This window comes from Bombina bombina, chromosome 7, assembly GCF_027579735.1.
Source record: "Bombina bombina isolate aBomBom1 chromosome 7, aBomBom1.pri, whole genome shotgun sequence".
Taxonomy (NCBI): domain Eukaryota; kingdom Metazoa; phylum Chordata; class Amphibia; order Anura; family Bombinatoridae; genus Bombina; species Bombina bombina.
Window position 1 is genome coordinate 40,712,695 of NC_069505.1, and position 17,165 is coordinate 40,729,859.

The 17,165-nt window shown below is 39.4% G+C and overlaps 1 protein-coding gene across 1 annotated transcript in view; it reads left to right on the plus strand.

Annotated features, from left to right (window-relative positions):
- The window catches only part of MACROD1 (mono-ADP ribosylhydrolase 1), a 98,077-nt gene extending 87,794 nt beyond the window's left edge, over window positions 1–10,283 (plus strand). Inside the window, exon 4 of the mRNA XM_053720063.1 lies at window positions 10,237–10,283. Coding sequence (XP_053576038.1) covers window positions 10,237–10,268 — 32 coding nt within the window. The 3' untranslated portion in view covers window positions 10,269–10,283. The remainder of the gene's footprint in view (window positions 1–10,236) is intronic.
- Window positions 10,284–17,165: the final 6,882 nt, after the last annotated feature.

Consider the following 17,165-nt stretch of genomic DNA (forward strand, 5'->3'; position numbering starts at 1 on the left):
GTTGTAGATGTGTAACAGATTTTGGGGATCAATGTTAGAAAAAGTGTGTTTTTTCCATTTTTTTCCTTATATTTTATAATTATTTTATAGTATATTATAAGATATGATGAAAATAATGGTATCTTTAGAAAGTCCATTTAATGGCGAGAAAAACTATATATAATATGTGTGGGTACAGTAAATGAGTAAGAGGAAAAATACAGCTAAACACAAACACTGCAAAAATGTAAAAATAGCCTTGGTCCCAAACGAACAGAAAATGGAAAAGTGCTGTGGTCATTAAGGGTTTAAACATGTGCTGAGTTAATGCACGGCGGCATCAATTGATGAAGACAATGATAGATAAGCAGGTTCACTAATCAACGATAAGCCAGCTTGAAAATGACAGTGTTCCAAATGAAGAAACAATACTGTTAAACGTTGTATTGAATGGTGAACAAACAGTTAAAGGCTAGGTCCTACAGAGAGGTATACTCTCATCCAAGGGACCTTCCGTGTAATCTCACCACTCCATCGAATGGAACTGACTTATCTGAGACAAAGTGCAGACGATCGGTCAAACTTCTCCATTAGCCAGCTATAGCTTATGCCAGGTCATGTGTTGGGCAGCGCTTCCTCCTTTACTCGGGCGGCCTTTCCCGAAACATGTACAAACACGCAACACGTGTTTCGCCGCTAGGAACTTCCGGTGCGGCTTCTTCACAGCGTATCAGTGCTACTGGTATCATCTTCCTCCCGGAAATTTATATACCCACATTGCGGAGGCCAAGGGCTTATCTTAATCCTCCAATCGGTACGCTTGCTGCTCACTTAGGTTGTTAGCATCATTAGTAAAAATAGAGACTATCAAATAGCCATATTCATACATTAAATAGTTTATAAGGGTGGTCATGTTGCCTGTATTTACACAAAAGCTGGTCACATAACTTATTAAAATAAGAAGATGTATATTTACAAATTTTACTTTTACACGTTGTTGAAATTAAGCAAATTCCCTGCAGTTGAGGTAGGAGGGGGAAAGAGAAAATTGTTTGTTATCTCTAAAATTTGGATACTCATTCTATACCAATGGGCTCCACTCAGGACGCAGACCGCGCTACTTCACATAGAAGTCTAAAAATATATAAATATAGAGATATTTAGAGAAAGGGGGCATAATTTATTTCTTCATTTAACCCATTGGGGTTCATTGTGTTCATGTTAAATATCCATTTACACTCAGCTTGTAGAAGCTGCTTATCTAGATCACCTCCTCTCTTTTTGAGATCAATTAGTTCTAAGCCCATTACCTTTAGGCATGTTGCCACACTGTTGTGATGGGTATAAAAGTGTCTTGTAAAGTCTGTAAAGTCCCGGCGCTCCGTACCTCAACTCCATGTCGGACAAAGTGCGGCCGCGACATGCATAGGGGGGCCTCTCAGCCACATCTAGCATCTCTTCAAGCCTGGTAATTACACGGCAAGTAGGCTGCGCCCAGGGTTGGTTCCTCCAGGCTATTGCTCTCAAGCCGCAAAGTTCCGGTAAGTTCAGAGTGGGTTCACATAACCCACCAAAGCACTGTATTTGGCAAGTCGCCTCTAGGCTGGGGAACGAGACACGAGCAGTAATCTTAGCCTCCCTCACACATGCTTCTGCAATCAGCCGTCCTGCAGTGAGAGATTCCCTTGGCGCTCTCGGACCTGAAAAACCTTCTGGAGGGTTGTCCCCTGTTAGGGGGCTGCTCATTAGGTCACTCGCGTGGTGAGTCTGATCTGTCTGAGCCTGAGACAAGGGATCTGACAAGCTGGGGATGAGCACAGGAACACTTATATCCTTGACAGGTTCCTCCACAAAGGCTCTTAATGTCATATGTCCAGACCCTATTTGTTTGGTTAATGCACGTAGGCTTCCCCACTCAGTAGACCAGGCTTGCATCAGTTTCTCGTGATGTTCAGTCAGCAAGCAGGTCACGGCCTCGAGTAGTGCATTGACAGTAAGCGCCATCTTTAGCGGGTGCATATGTCACGGGAAAGTCTGTCAAGCCTCCTTCTGTCTATCACGTAGATCAAGGATGGTGTTATATTAACATAAATGTTATAAGTTGTACTTCTCCTTAGTCTGCCACATAAGGCATTGGCCACACAATAGGTGTGGCAGTGGTGAGAACAAATGAGGCTTCAAATATAGGGGAAGGCCTCAGAAGAAAAAGTCCGGTACTGAGGTCTAGGGAGTCGCGCCACAAACCAAAACCCTAATTCTTGGGTCAGAGTGCCTTCAGTCGAGTTTCTCCACCTTATGAAATAGCTTGTCGCCAATATTTCAACTGAATTTGAGTAAGAAGTGGTGGATGAACCAGGAGCTGAAGCTCAGTGCGACCATTAAGATGGCCGCCGCCCGGAAGTCCGCCATATACACACATTTTATATATATATATATATATATATATATATATATATATATATATATATATATATATATATATATATATATATATATATATATAATGTGTGTATATATAATGTGTGTGTATGTATATATATATATATATATATATATATATATATATATATATATATATATATATGTGTGTGTGTGTATATTTACAGTGGGGAAAAAAAGTATTTAGTCAGACACCAATTGTGCAAGTTCTCCCACTTAAGAAGATGAGAGAGGCTTGTAATTTTCATCATAGGTATACCTCAACTATGTGAGACAAAATGTAGAAACAAATCCAGACAATCACATTGTCTGTCTGATTTGGAAATAATTTATTTGCAAATTATGGTGGAAAATAAGTATTTGGTCAATATCAAAAGTTCATCTCAATACTTTGTTATATATCCTTTGTTGGCAATGACAGAGGTCAAACGTTTTCTGTAAGTCTTCACAAGGTTGTCACACACTGTTGCTGGTATGTTGGTCCATTCCTGCATGCAGATCTCCTCTAGAGCAGTGATGTTTTGGGGCTGTCGCTGGGCAACACAGACTTTCAACTCCCTCCAAAGGTTTCTATGGGGTTGAGATCTGGAGACTGGCTAGGCCACTCCAGGACCTTGAAATGCTTCTTACGAAGCCACTCCTTCGTTGCCCGGGCAGTGTGTTTGGGATCATTGTCATGCTGAAAGACCCAGCCACGTTTCATCTTCAATGCCCTTGCTGATGGAAGGAGGTTTGCACTCAAAATCTCACGATACATGGCCCCATTCATTCTTTCATGTACACGGATCAGTTGTCCTGTTCCCTTTGCAGAGAAACAGCCCCAAAGCATGATGTTGCCACCCCCATGCTTCACAGTAGGTATGGTGTTCTCTCTCTCCTCCAAACACGACAAGTTGTGTTTCTACCAAACAGTTCTACCTTGGTTTCATCTGACCATATGACATTCTCCCAATCCGCTTCTGGATCATCCAAATGCTCTCTAGCATACTTCAGACGGGCCCGGACATATACTGGCTTAAGCAGGGGGACACGTCTGGCACTGCAGGATCTGAGTCCCTGGTGGCATAGTGTGTTACTGATGGTAGCCTTTGTTACGTTGGTCCCAGCTCTCTGCAGGTCATTCACTAGGTCCCCCTGTGTGGTTCTGGGATGTTTGCTCACCGTTCTTGTGATCATTTTGACCCCACGGGGTGAGATCTTGTGGAGCCCCAGATCGAGGGAGATTATCAGTGGTCTTGTATGTCTTCCATTTTCTAATTATTGCTCCCACAGTTGATTTATTCACACCAAGTTGCTTGCCTATTGCAGATTCAGTCTTCCCAGCCTGGTGCAGGTCTACAATTTTGTTTCTGGTGTCCTTCGACAGCTCTTTGGTCTTCACCATAGGGGAGTTTGGAGTGTGACTGTTTGAGGTTGTGGACAGGTGTCTTTTATACTGATAACAAGTTCAAACAGGTGCCATTAATACAGGTAATGAGTGGAGGACAGTGGAGCCTCTTAAAGAAGAAGATACAGGTCTGTGAGAGCCAGAAATCTTGCTTCAAGGTACAAGAGAAAAGCAGGCACTGTTGCCACACTGTTGTGATGGGTATAAAAGTGTCTTGTAAAGTCTGTAAAGTCCCGGCGCTCCGTACCTCAACTCCATGTCGGACAAAGTGCGGCCGCGACATGCATAGGGGGGCCTCTCAGCCACATCTAGCATCTCTTCAAGCCTGGTAATTACACGGCAAGTAGGCTGCGCCCAGGGTTGGTTCCTCCAGGCTATTGCTCTCAAGCCGCAAAGTTCCGGTAAGTTCAGAGTGGGTTCACATAACCCACCAAAGCACTGTATTTGGCAAGTCGCCTCTAGGCTGGGGAACGAGACACGAGCAGTAATCTTAGCCTCCCTCACACATGCTTCTGCAATCAGCCGTCCTGCAGTGAGAGATTCCCTTGGCGCTCTCGGACCTGAAAAACCTTCTGGAGGGTTGTCCCCTGTTAGGGGGCTGCTCATTAGGTCACTCGCGTGGTGAGTCTGATCTGTCTGAGCCTGAGACAAGGGATCTGACAAGCTGGGGATGAGCACAGGAACACTTATATCCTTGACAGGTTCCTCCACAAAGGCTCTTAATGTCATATGTCCAGACCCTATTTGTTTGGTTAATGCACGTAGGCTTCCCCACTCAGTAGACCAGGCTTGCATCAGTTTCTCGTGATGTTCAGTCAGCAAGCAGGTCACGGCCTCGAGTAGTGCATTGACAGTAAGCGCCATCTTTAGCGGGTGCATATGTCACGGGAAAGTCTGTCAAGCCTCCTTCTGTCTATCACGTAGATCAAGGATGGTGTTATATTAACATAAATGTTATAAGTTGTACTTCTCCTTAGTCTGCCACATAAGGCATTGGCCACACAATAGGTGTGGCAGTGGTGAGAACAAATGAGGCTTCAAATATAGGGGAAGGCCTCAGAAGAAAAAGTCCGGTACTGAGGTCTAGGGAGTCGCGCCACAAACCAAAACCCTAATTCTTGGGTCAGAGTGCCTTCAGTCGAGTTTCTCCACCTTATGAAATAGCTTGTCGCCAATATTTCAACTGAATTTGAGTAAGAAGTGGTGGATGAACCAGGAGCTGAAGCTCAGTGCGACCATTAAGATGGCCGCCGCCCGGAAGTCCGCCATATACACACATTTTATATATATATATATATATATATATATATATATATATATATATATATATATATATATATATATATATATATATATATATATATATAATGTGTGTATATATAATGTGTGTGTATGTATATATATATATATATATATATATATATATATATATATATATATGTGTGTGTGTGTATATTTACAGTGGGGAAAAAAAGTATTTAGTCAGACACCAATTGTGCAAGTTCTCCCACTTAAGAAGATGAGAGAGGCTTGTAATTTTCATCATAGGTATACCTCAACTATGTGAGACAAAATGTAGAAACAAATCCAGACAATCACATTGTCTGTCTGATTTGGAAATAATTTATTTGCAAATTATGGTGGAAAATAAGTATTTGGTCAATATCAAAAGTTCATCTCAATACTTTGTTATATATCCTTTGTTGGCAATGACAGAGGTCAAACGTTTTCTGTAAGTCTTCACAAGGTTGTCACACACTGTTGCTGGTATGTTGGTCCATTCCTGCATGCAGATCTCCTCTAGAGCAGTGATGTTTTGGGGCTGTCGCTGGGCAACACAGACTTTCAACTCCCTCCAAAGGTTTCTATGGGGTTGAGATCTGGAGACTGGCTAGGCCACTCCAGGACCTTGAAATGCTTCTTACGAAGCCACTCCTTCGTTGCCCGGGCAGTGTGTTTGGGATCATTGTCATGCTGAAAGACCCAGCCACGTTTCATCTTCAATGCCCTTGCTGATGGAAGGAGGTTTGCACTCAAAATCTCACGATACATGGCCCCATTCATTCTTTCATGTACACGGATCAGTTGTCCTGTTCCCTTTGCAGAGAAACAGCCCCAAAGCATGATGTTGCCACCCCCATGCTTCACAGTAGGTATGGTGTTCTCTCTCTCCTCCAAACACGACAAGTTGTGTTTCTACCAAACAGTTCTACCTTGGTTTCATCTGACCATATGACATTCTCCCAATCCGCTTCTGGATCATCCAAATGCTCTCTAGCATACTTCAGACGGGCCCGGACATATACTGGCTTAAGCAGGGGGACACGTCTGGCACTGCAGGATCTGAGTCCCTGGTGGCATAGTGTGTTACTGATGGTAGCCTTTGTTACGTTGGTCCCAGCTCTCTGCAGGTCATTCACTAGGTCCCCCTGTGTGGTTCTGGGATGTTTGCTCACCGTTCTTGTGATCATTTTGACCCCACGGGGTGAGATCTTGTGGAGCCCCAGATCGAGGGAGATTATCAGTGGTCTTGTATGTCTTCCATTTTCTAATTATTGCTCCCACAGTTGATTTATTCACACCAAGTTGCTTGCCTATTGCAGATTCAGTCTTCCCAGCCTGGTGCAGGTCTACAATTTTGTTTCTGGTGTCCTTCGACAGCTCTTTGGTCTTCACCATAGGGGAGTTTGGAGTGTGACTGTTTGAGGTTGTGGACAGGTGTCTTTTATACTGATAACAAGTTCAAACAGGTGCCATTAATACAGGTAATGAGTGGAGGACAGTGGAGCCTCTTAAAGAAGAAGATACAGGTCTGTGAGAGCCAGAAATCTTGCTTCAAGGTACAAGAGAAAAGCAGGCACTGCAGAGAGGTTTCCTTAAAAAAATGATGACCTTTATTTAGTAAAAAGGTTAAAAAGACTCCCAGCTACATACGCTGGATACACGCAAAAAGAGACAATGGCAGGAGAGTGCAAGAGACACTGTGCACTGTCTAACTAGTTTCACGTCCCTCCTGGACGCTTATTCAGAGGCTTCTGACGAAGCGGTTGTTTACTGTGAAACGCGTAAGGCCACGCCCACCTTATGTCATTGCCGACAGACACGCTATAGAGCTACTCTGAGTATCACAAAGAGAGCCACAGCGTTTACCTCAAGCTCTGAATAGAGCGTTTTTTTTTTGCAAACTTCACAAAGTGAACTTTGGATCTCCAATAAGCACATGAGGACCATTAGCCCAGCTTACCGGAAAGAAAGCAAAAAAGTTTTACCAACGAATTCAAGATTCAAAGACTGATTTCACTACTCAGCGCTTTCCAGGTTATAAGTGGGGACACTTTGAGAATCCAATTGCCTAATCTTACCTCATTCGATTGAGGTTATATTTGTGAGTAAGGATTACCTTCCACAGCTTTTATGTATTTTATATGTTTTTGTAATAAATCCAATTGATTTGCACTATGAGAGGTGTCTCTGTGCGCTTGTTTTTTTAGATATCCATATATATATATATATATATATATATATATATATATATATATATATATATATATATATATATATATATATATATATATATATATATATATATATATATATATATACATATACATATATACATATATATATATACATATATATATATATATATATATATATATATATATATATATACACACACACACACACACACATTCCTGAGTGACTCACCAGCAATATCTGCTCAGGAGAGGTGATTGATTGCAGCTTTTGAGTGAATATGTTTTTAACTATTTTGCTGTTAAATACACAGCTAAAGCGTAACTTTTATGCAATTGTAAAACACTGTAAAATGACCCTAGCTCACTGTGGGATCAATTCCAATTTTTTTCCCCAGTGCTGGAAAATTCGGAACTGACATTTTATTATTTATTAACAAAGTTATCACAATTTTTCAGTCAAGCACAGAAGAGATTGTTAGCGCACACAAGATTTGATCTCCATTTACCCACAAGAGCCCTTGGAACTGACAATAATAGATGCTGATCACTGAAATAACGAGTTAAAGGTGGGAAATGGAGTCTGTGTCTTACAATTGGATAGTGTTTTTTTTTTTTTAATGATATGTGGGTATCATGGGTATACTGGGCATCTTTGATCAATAATGTTTTTAAAACTTTTAATACGTTAAAATTATTTTTTTAATCATTAGGAAAACCTTGCTTTTCATTTTGGAAAGTTATCCATCTAAAATCAAGAAGAAGATGGTGGGCTGTTAATTTCCATAAGAAGAAAGGGGCTACAACTTAACTCATCTTTTTAATGTGATTTTAGCACATACCTGTAAATCGTGAAACTAAGTGACAAGGTTTTAAAGATAGTCCAAAGGTGTTGGACTCACTGTACAAACCGTGATGTTCAAATCTCACTCTCACTGTACAGAACAGAGATCACACTTTTACACAACACTGAATGGCAAATACTTAACCTCATGACAACGAGAAACCCTGTTCCTAAACACAAGTGTACTGTACTTTACAATTCCAAAAATGTGAGTATAAAATAAATACAAAGACATAAAGAGTGTGATTTCTAAATGCCATTTGTCTGATTTCCATGTTCTTGCATTTCCTTCAGACCTAGTTAGCTGTTCGGGGTATCGCATATCTGTCTATTAAATACATATACATATGTAAATGTCTCTTCCACCCTCTACTGATAGACTATACAATAGTTCTGAATATAGGTTTAATGCATCTAAACCATGTATTGATATACATTTAAAATGCTCTCTGACAGTTTCAGAGTGTATCGCACGCATGCAAGATAATAGAATTATTCTAAATCATCTTGGAATACTGTCAAACGTAGAAAAGCCCAGTTTTATCAACGCCCTTAATAAAAAGTGCAAACCCTGTGCTTGAGATAGATTGTGATCTCCAAAGCCATTGCTGTCTATACATCATCTGAGTGATTTTCCCATCATCTGGTCATATAAGAATGTAATGTTTTCCATTACAGAAATTGTGTTATTGTTTGGATTGTGATCACTCAGTACTTGAAAAACACAGATTGGGAGCTGAAAAAACTGATAAAGGGGATGGGAAGGACTGGAATCAACCCCTGTGTATGTTCAACCCCCACAAAGGTTTTAAACATAGCTATAGTCCTGTTTAGGAACTTCAAGTGTTGCAACTCCTGAGCAGAACACAGCCGGCAAACCAATCAGGAGTGGCAGTCGCAAATAGCTACCAATCATCAGCTCTTTCCTGTTTAGGAGCTGCAGTGTTTGTGGTTCATAAGCAGTACGTTACCTAAATGTTTAGTGCCTTTGCGGCAATTAAACACTTATTTATATGTCATTGTTAAGTATAGTTAAAAATGACATGCTGTAATGAATTACATGAGTAAGCATATTCCAAATAACTTAATGTTATACCGCTGGGTTGGGAGGGCGTGCAAGTGTACCCTAATGAGCTTTGTGATGTTTCTAGCAGGAAGGGGAGGGGCTATATTTGAAATGTAGCCAGTGTAATGTTGTTGCATTTGAAGGGAATACAGTGCAGACTTTAACTTTTTATTTTTTTAATAAACCTTTTACCGTCATGTAGTTGTATGTTGGTACTGATCCAGTAGTATACAGTAAGCAAACACAGAAATGAGGGAATATACTTTATATGTATAATTGATCAGTTTTTATATTGAAAAGCTTTTGCACTTGGGGAACTTTTTCTGTGAGAGCAAGTATGTACAGACTATAAGACTAATTCTAATTTGGAAATGTGTGCAGTCAAAAGCACAAACACTTAAGGGGTGAAATGTGACCCCAGGCCTTAGGATGAACAACCCAAACATAGATTCCATAGCATTCCTCAAGTTATTCTTGGACCAATTTCCTATCTTCTCTATTACATGTATGCAAAATTTATGTTATGGAAGAAAGGAGGTATATAAATATAAAGGAATAAGTAAGACCAGTGGAGGTTCTAACGGGTGTCACAAGTTATAATTTTGCTCTGTCCATAACAAAGAGGGAAGTATATCTATTTTGTCTCTGTGCCTGTTTATCTACATTTACACCCAGACATGCACATTCCTGGTTTTACATTCTCACTTATTGCAACCTCTGTATTGCCCCCACCTAACCCTGCATGCAAACCCAGCTACAAAAATAGTTCACCTTTTCATTGTATCACAATATGGGGGTGTGGAAGAGACTGCTTATTAATACTGAACCTATTTACCTCAAATTTAGTTGCTGCTAATCACTACTGAAATATCTTGTTTTTGATACATTTTTCAGTTCAGTAATTAATATACTCTAATTCAATTTGAAAAAGTCATTATTAAAGGGGCTTGAAACCCTACAATTGTCTCATGATTCAGATAGAGCACTGTTCCGATTTAATTCTATTATTAACTTAGCTTTATTTTCTTTGTATCCTTTGTTGAAGGAGCATCAATGCACTACTGCGAGCTAGCTTAACACTTCGAATGAGCCAATCTTAATGGGAATATACGAGCATCCACCAATCACCACCTAGCTCCCAGTAACAATATTTGATCGGCTGCAAGTAAGTATTGTTCGTCTACTGAGAGGGTATAAGACGATTGCGAATGCTGAAATGGCCATATATTTCTAATAATAGAGCCTCTCCAGAGTCGTTATTATTTATTTACTCTTTATTTGAGATAAAAAAACTCATGCACAGAAAAAATAGCTCGGGTGCGCGCTTCAGACATATGTATAGAGCGGATGGGACCGCTCTATACGTCACCCTGTGAATAACACGGAAGTGCCGGGTGGGAGGAGGAAGATTGAAATCGGAACCAAGTTAGTGATTAAAATATATAATAATTGCTAATTAAAAAAAAAAAAAAACTTAGCGGTTTTAATATATATGTGTAAAATAAGTATTAGGAGGCTGCAGCTGTTAGAAACTTGACATTCACTTTAATAGCCAAAACAATAACAATAATAGCAATAACCTGCCTCCTAATTGTAAACACATCAAAATTTGGAATTTATAATCTACCATCGAAATGTAATAATCATCTTAATATCAGTAACCGTAAATGAACTATCAGTCTACAGTAAGGTTAAGAATATAAAAGGGAAACCTCATTTTCTCTAGCATCTGCTTCTCATAAGTGATAGATGATCACTCTTGGACCTGGTTACTCTAATAATACACTATAGAGAAAGATTAGTGGCTAGGATGGCCACTCTTCGGCCTTAGCACATATATAAATAAAGATTAGCAACTGACACTAAGGAAAAGTTCAATACAGCAAGAATTTCTTTGAATTAGCACCTCGTGTGACAAATTAAAGCCACTCTTGGGCTTTCAGAGTTTATATAAATGACAATTTCATGAGGATGTTTGACAACCTAGGGCCACTCTTGGACCCTCTATGTAGATTTATACAGCTCTATGGTATTAGTAATATAGACTTGTGGTAATTAACATCTGATAAGATGGCTATGGATCATAGTGAAATAATTAAGAGTAAGTAGCATAGACATTAGCGTCTCAAAATACAGATAAAATATGTCGGGGTTGTACTTATGCAAGACTATTGTAGACCTTTTATTATCCAAATTCTAATGTATATAGTAACAGTCATGAACAGTATGATTCTAGCCCAAAACCTACAGTGATATTATTTTACACATATTTGAATTGCATAGTGTAGTATGATGCTAGTACAACCATAGTTAAAGGGACAGTCAAGTCCAAAAAAACTTTCATGTTTCAAATAGGGCATGTAATTCTAAACAACTTTCCAATTTACTTTTATACCAATTTTGCTTTGTTCTCTTGGTATTCTTAGTTGAATGCTAAACCTAGGAAGGCTCATATAATCATTTATAAGCCCTTGAAGGCTGCCTCTTATCACATACTTTTTTATTTGCTTTTCACAGCAGGGGAGAGCTAGTTCCTGTCAGCCATATAGATAACATTGTGATCATTGTGATGCTTGTGGCAGACACTGCACTAATTGGCTAAAATGAAAGTCAATAGATAATAAATAAAATGTCGTGATAAGGGGACTTAGATGCTTAGATACAAGGTAATCACAGAGGTAAAAAACATATTAATATAATATCGTTGGTTATGCAAAACTGGGGAATGGGTAATAAAGGGATTATTTATCTCTTTAAACAACAAAAATTCTGCTGTTGACTGTCCCTTTTAAACAGAATTCCAGGCATTAAAAGAATGAGGGTTTACCACACTATATAGCAGTTGGACAAGGAGAATATATGGATATCTGAAGTTGTAAATATATATCAAGAGTAGTAGAGTGCAATAACATGGTCTGCAGACATATACAATAGGTCTGTATAAAGGGATACTACCTTATCAGATATCATCGGTATATCATCATCTCCTTTAATACATAGTCCTATGTACAAAATAATAAAAGTATATACAGTTGTATGCAAAAGTTTAGGCACCTCAGACAATTTCCATGACTTTCATTTATAAATAATTGGGTGTTTTGAATCAGCAATTTCATTTTGATCTATCAAATAACTGAAAGACACAGTAATATTTCAGTAGTGAAATGAGGTTTATTGGATTAGCAGAAAATGTGCAATATGCATCAAAACAAAATTAGACAGGTGCATAAATTTGGGCACCCCAACAGAAATATTGCATCAATATTTAATAGAGCCTCCTTTAGCAGAAATAACAGCCTCTAGACGCTTCCTATAGCCTGTAATGAGTGTCTGGATTCTGGATGAATGTATTTTGGACCATTCCTCCTTGCAAAACATCTTCAGTTCCGTTAGGTTTTATGGTTGCCAAGCATGGACATCCCGCTTCAAATCACCCCACAGATTGTTAATGATATTCAGGTCTGGGGACTGGGATGGCCATTCCAGAACATTGTACCTGTTCTTCTGCATAAATGCCAGAGTAGATTTTGAGCAGTGTTTTGGGTCGTTGTCTTGTTGAAATATCTAGCCCCGGCTTAACTTCAACTTTGTGACTGATTCCTCAACATTATTGTCAAGTATCTGCTGATATTGAGTGGAATCCATGCAACCCTTAACTTTAACAAGATTCCCAGTACCGGCACTGGCCACACAGCCCCACAGCATGATGGAACATCCACCAAATTTTACTGTGGGTAGCAAGTGTTTGTCTTGGAATGCTGTGTTCTTTTGCCGCCATGCATAACGCCCCTTGTTATGACTAAATAACTCAATCTTCGTTTCATCAGTCCACAGCACCTTCTTCTAAAATGAAGCTGACTTGTGCAAATGTGCGTTTGCATACCTCAAGCGACTCTGTTTGTGGCGTGTGGGCAGAAAAGGCTTCTGCCGCATCCCTCTCCCATACAGCTTCTCCTTGTGCAAAGTGCGCTGAATTGTTGAATGATGCACAGTGACACCATCTGCAGCAAGATGATGTCGTAGGTCTTTGGAGGTGGTCTGTGGGCTGTTTTTGACCGTTCTCACCATCCTTTTCCTTTGCCTCTCCGATATTTTACTTCTGGCCTTAACAAGAACTGTGCCTGTGGTCGTCTATTCCCTCACTATGTTCCTCACAGTGGACACTGACAGCTTAAATCTCTGCAATAGCTTTTTGTAGCCTTCCCCTAAACCATAATGTTGAACAATCTTTGTTTTCAGGTCATTTGAGAGTTGTTTTGAGGCCCCCATGTTTCCACTCTTCAGAGGAGAGTCAAAGAGAACAACAACTTTCAATTGGCCACCTTAAATACCTTTTCTCATGATTGGACGCACGTGTCTATGAAGTTCGAGGCTCACCAAACCATTTGTGTGTTCCAATTAATCAGTGCTAGGTAGTTACAGGTATTCAAATCAACAAAATGACAAGGGTGCCCAAATGTATGCACCTGTCTAATTTTGTTTTGATTCATATTGCACATTTTCTGTTAATCCAATAAATCTCTTTTTACTACTGAAATATTACTGTGTCCTTGAGTTATTTGATAGATCAAAATGAAATTGCTGATCCAAACACCCAATTATTTATAAATGAAAATCATGGAAATTGCCAGGGGTGCCTATACTTTTGCATACGACTGTATCTGTGGCAAATTTAATGTAGACACATTTATGAATAAAAATATTAAAACCAAAGCCATGTGCAACAACTGATAAGATAAATTGTCTACTAGTTGTTCTATGCCTGCACAATCAGGTTTAAGTAAGAAAATGACAAGTATATTGCAGATTTTAAGCATTACCAGGTACAGACCAATATATAATCAGCTCACTGGGGTACCTATTTTAACAAACCCCCATTATCCCACTCCAGAAGTAGGAAACCAAGTACTGATTTGCACATTAGAAAATAATGGAGCACAGAAATGAGAGCACTTCGTTAGCAAGTATATGAAAAGGATAGTAAGTACAGCTTGAAAAAGAGACATCTCAAACTCCTCCGAAACAGGCTCTATAAGCCTACGGTAGTAGAGAAACAGTTCTGGGTTCAGTAATAGTCGTGTAAAGATCCTTGAGCCCTAGCAGCTCTTTCATTGTTTACCGGTCATGAAAAAATCTCTCATCTAGTCTCCATGCTGGCCTTTTGCACTAGTTTGTGCGGCCCCTGAGAAGGAGCAACACTAAAAATGTGTGCCATAGTCTTTGTGGCCATAGGAAAAGGCAAAAGTAAAAGTTTTGCTTTGGGGCTTCTGTGGCTGGGAAAACAAGGTATCCAGAAGTTGAAACAGCCCTCTGGATATGAGAATAGCAAATATAGGGTACTCTGCAACCTTAATCTAGCCCTGTGCCACTTAACACATTTAGGAAATAAATAATTTGTGTGTTTAATAGTTTTTAATTTATATGTGGCCCTTATAATTAAGTGATCTGCGGCCGTTATTGATTTAGAGCATTTTATTATTACTCTAGAAGTTGTAAGGTATATTTAGGAACAAGAATACCATTTCAGAATTTAACTGTAAAAGTGCATATATACATCTATTAATCTTAATAAATTAACTATAGAGAAGTACAATGTTGCCCATTTAACCACAATATCTTCTTATTGGCTCTAATTTCTTTCTTCCGACAATTTTCTGACTATTCGTTTTTTTTTTATTTATATAATTTTATCTTGAGTGAATCAATGCTTTTTCCCAGAGCTGGAAAGCAATCAGGTCGGCTTTTAAAGACTATGTGGAGACAAATGATTTTCTGAGCTGGGCATTCATTAGTGTAAAGTACTCTGTGCTCTGGCACACCTTCTTGTTTGTTTTAAGTAGCACTAACCTCAATTTTCTGCAGATAGAGTGCAGCATAGATGCTGAGTATCCTCCTACACCCCCCCTCCCTTTTTCTCTGTTTCCTCAAGGCAGGAAATTAATCTCCAGAGACTATAAATCACCCTGTTTATTAAAAGAATAAAGAGCTTTAACTAACAAGAGGTTTTGTCAGCGCTCCATAAATCTGCTTCCCAGACTTTTGGAAACCCATATGTGCTTAATTCATATGTATAAGTCTGAAGCGTGAATATAATACTTGTCCATTAAATTCTTTTTGACCTGATTAAAGTCATTAGCTGTGAATAATTATCTCTTCTGCGTTCTTATGCTGAGCCAATATAATGCAAATAGCCTTATCCTTACCACGGATGAGAAGTGTTTGCAAGGCGATTGGTTTCAAAGGAGTGTTCTCTCTTAATAAATCAAACCTGCGCTCGCTCTTTCTGTAAAAATATAAGTGTTTAAAAACAAAAAGTAACATATGCTTTTTCTCCTTGTGGGTCTGCATAGCATCATAAAATCAGCTCGTGGTAAATGTTCTTAATTTAGTGGTCATGCTCCTAGAGGCCTGGAACCAGTGTTCATTAGAATATTTCAATTGTAAAACATTTGAATCATAAAATGTTAAACTGAGTTCCAGTGTTAAGTTTAGGTTACTATTTGAAGGACTTTTTGGGACATTGTGCATTGTGTTCTAGGAGCCTTTTGTGAGTTACACACACATTCACTTTTTAAATGCCTGCTTTGTTGGAAACTAAGGGAAATTAAAAAGTAATAACTAGCAGTGGTGGAATGTACTAGAAAATGTAATTGAATATTTGTTTTTTTTCTTGTTGATAATATCTTTCTGCTTTTTTATTTTGGCATTTGAGTTCTTCCCTATTGCCATGGTGTCTCAGTAGCACAGGAGGAATAAGTTACTAACTATACTGTAGGTATTGCCAGGTGTATGGGTTGAGCTGCTAACACATCAAACCAAAAAATCTTCATCTATGTTGTGAATTACTCTTTTAGCTCCTACTACATTTTACCATTACTTTTTTAATAGTCCCTTTTTGAAAATTGGTTTTCTTTCTAATTGTAGTGAGAGTCCACAAAATATTGATCTTACAAATGGGAATACAACACCTGGCCACCAGGAGGAGGCAAAGATACTCCAACCAGAAAATTCAAATATCCCTCCTACTCCCCCTTCCCTCCGTGTAGTTCTTTGCCTCGTCTAGGAGGTAGGCAGAGATGAGGTGCTCTGCAGGTTGTTTAATACTATCTTCAATGGATAGTTCCTAGAAGAGAGGGTTAGGTAGATTACAACTGCCTTTACTTGTAATACTCTTACGCCTAGATTTAGAGTTCTGCGTTAGCCGTCCAAACCAGCGTTAGGGGCTCCTAACGCTGCTTTTGGCTGCCCGCTGGTATTTAGAGTCTTGTAGGTAAGGGTCTAACGCTCACTTTCCAGCCGCGACTTTTCCATACCGCAGATCCCCTTACGCCAATTGCGTTTCCTATCTTTTCAATGGGATCTTTCTAACGCTGGTATTTAGAGTCTTGGCTGAAGTGAGCGTTAGAACTCTAAAGAAAAGACTCCAGCCGCAGAAAAAAGTCAGGAGTTAAGAGCTTTCTAGGCTAATGCCGGTTCATAAAGCTCTTAACTACTGTGCTCTAAAGTACACTAACACCCATAAACTACCTATGTACCCCTAAACCGAGGTCCCCCCACATCGCCGCCACTCTAATAACATTTTTAACCCCTAATCTGCCGACTGCACACCGCCAAACCTACATTATCCCCATGTACCCCTAATCTGCTGCCCCTAACATCGCCGACCCCTATATTATATTTATTACCCCCTAATCTGCCCCCCCAACGTCGCCGCTACCTACCTACACTTATTAACCTCTAATCTGCTGACCGTACCTCGCCGCCACTATAATAAATGTATTAACCCCTAAACCGCCTCACTCCCGCCTCAAAAACCCTATAATAAATAGTATTAACCCCTAATCTGCCCTCCCTAACATCGCCGACACCTAACTTCAAGTATTAACCCCTAATCTGCCGACCGGACCTCACCACTACTATAATAAATTTATTAACCCCAAAAGCTAAGTCTAACCCTAACACCCCCCTAAGTTA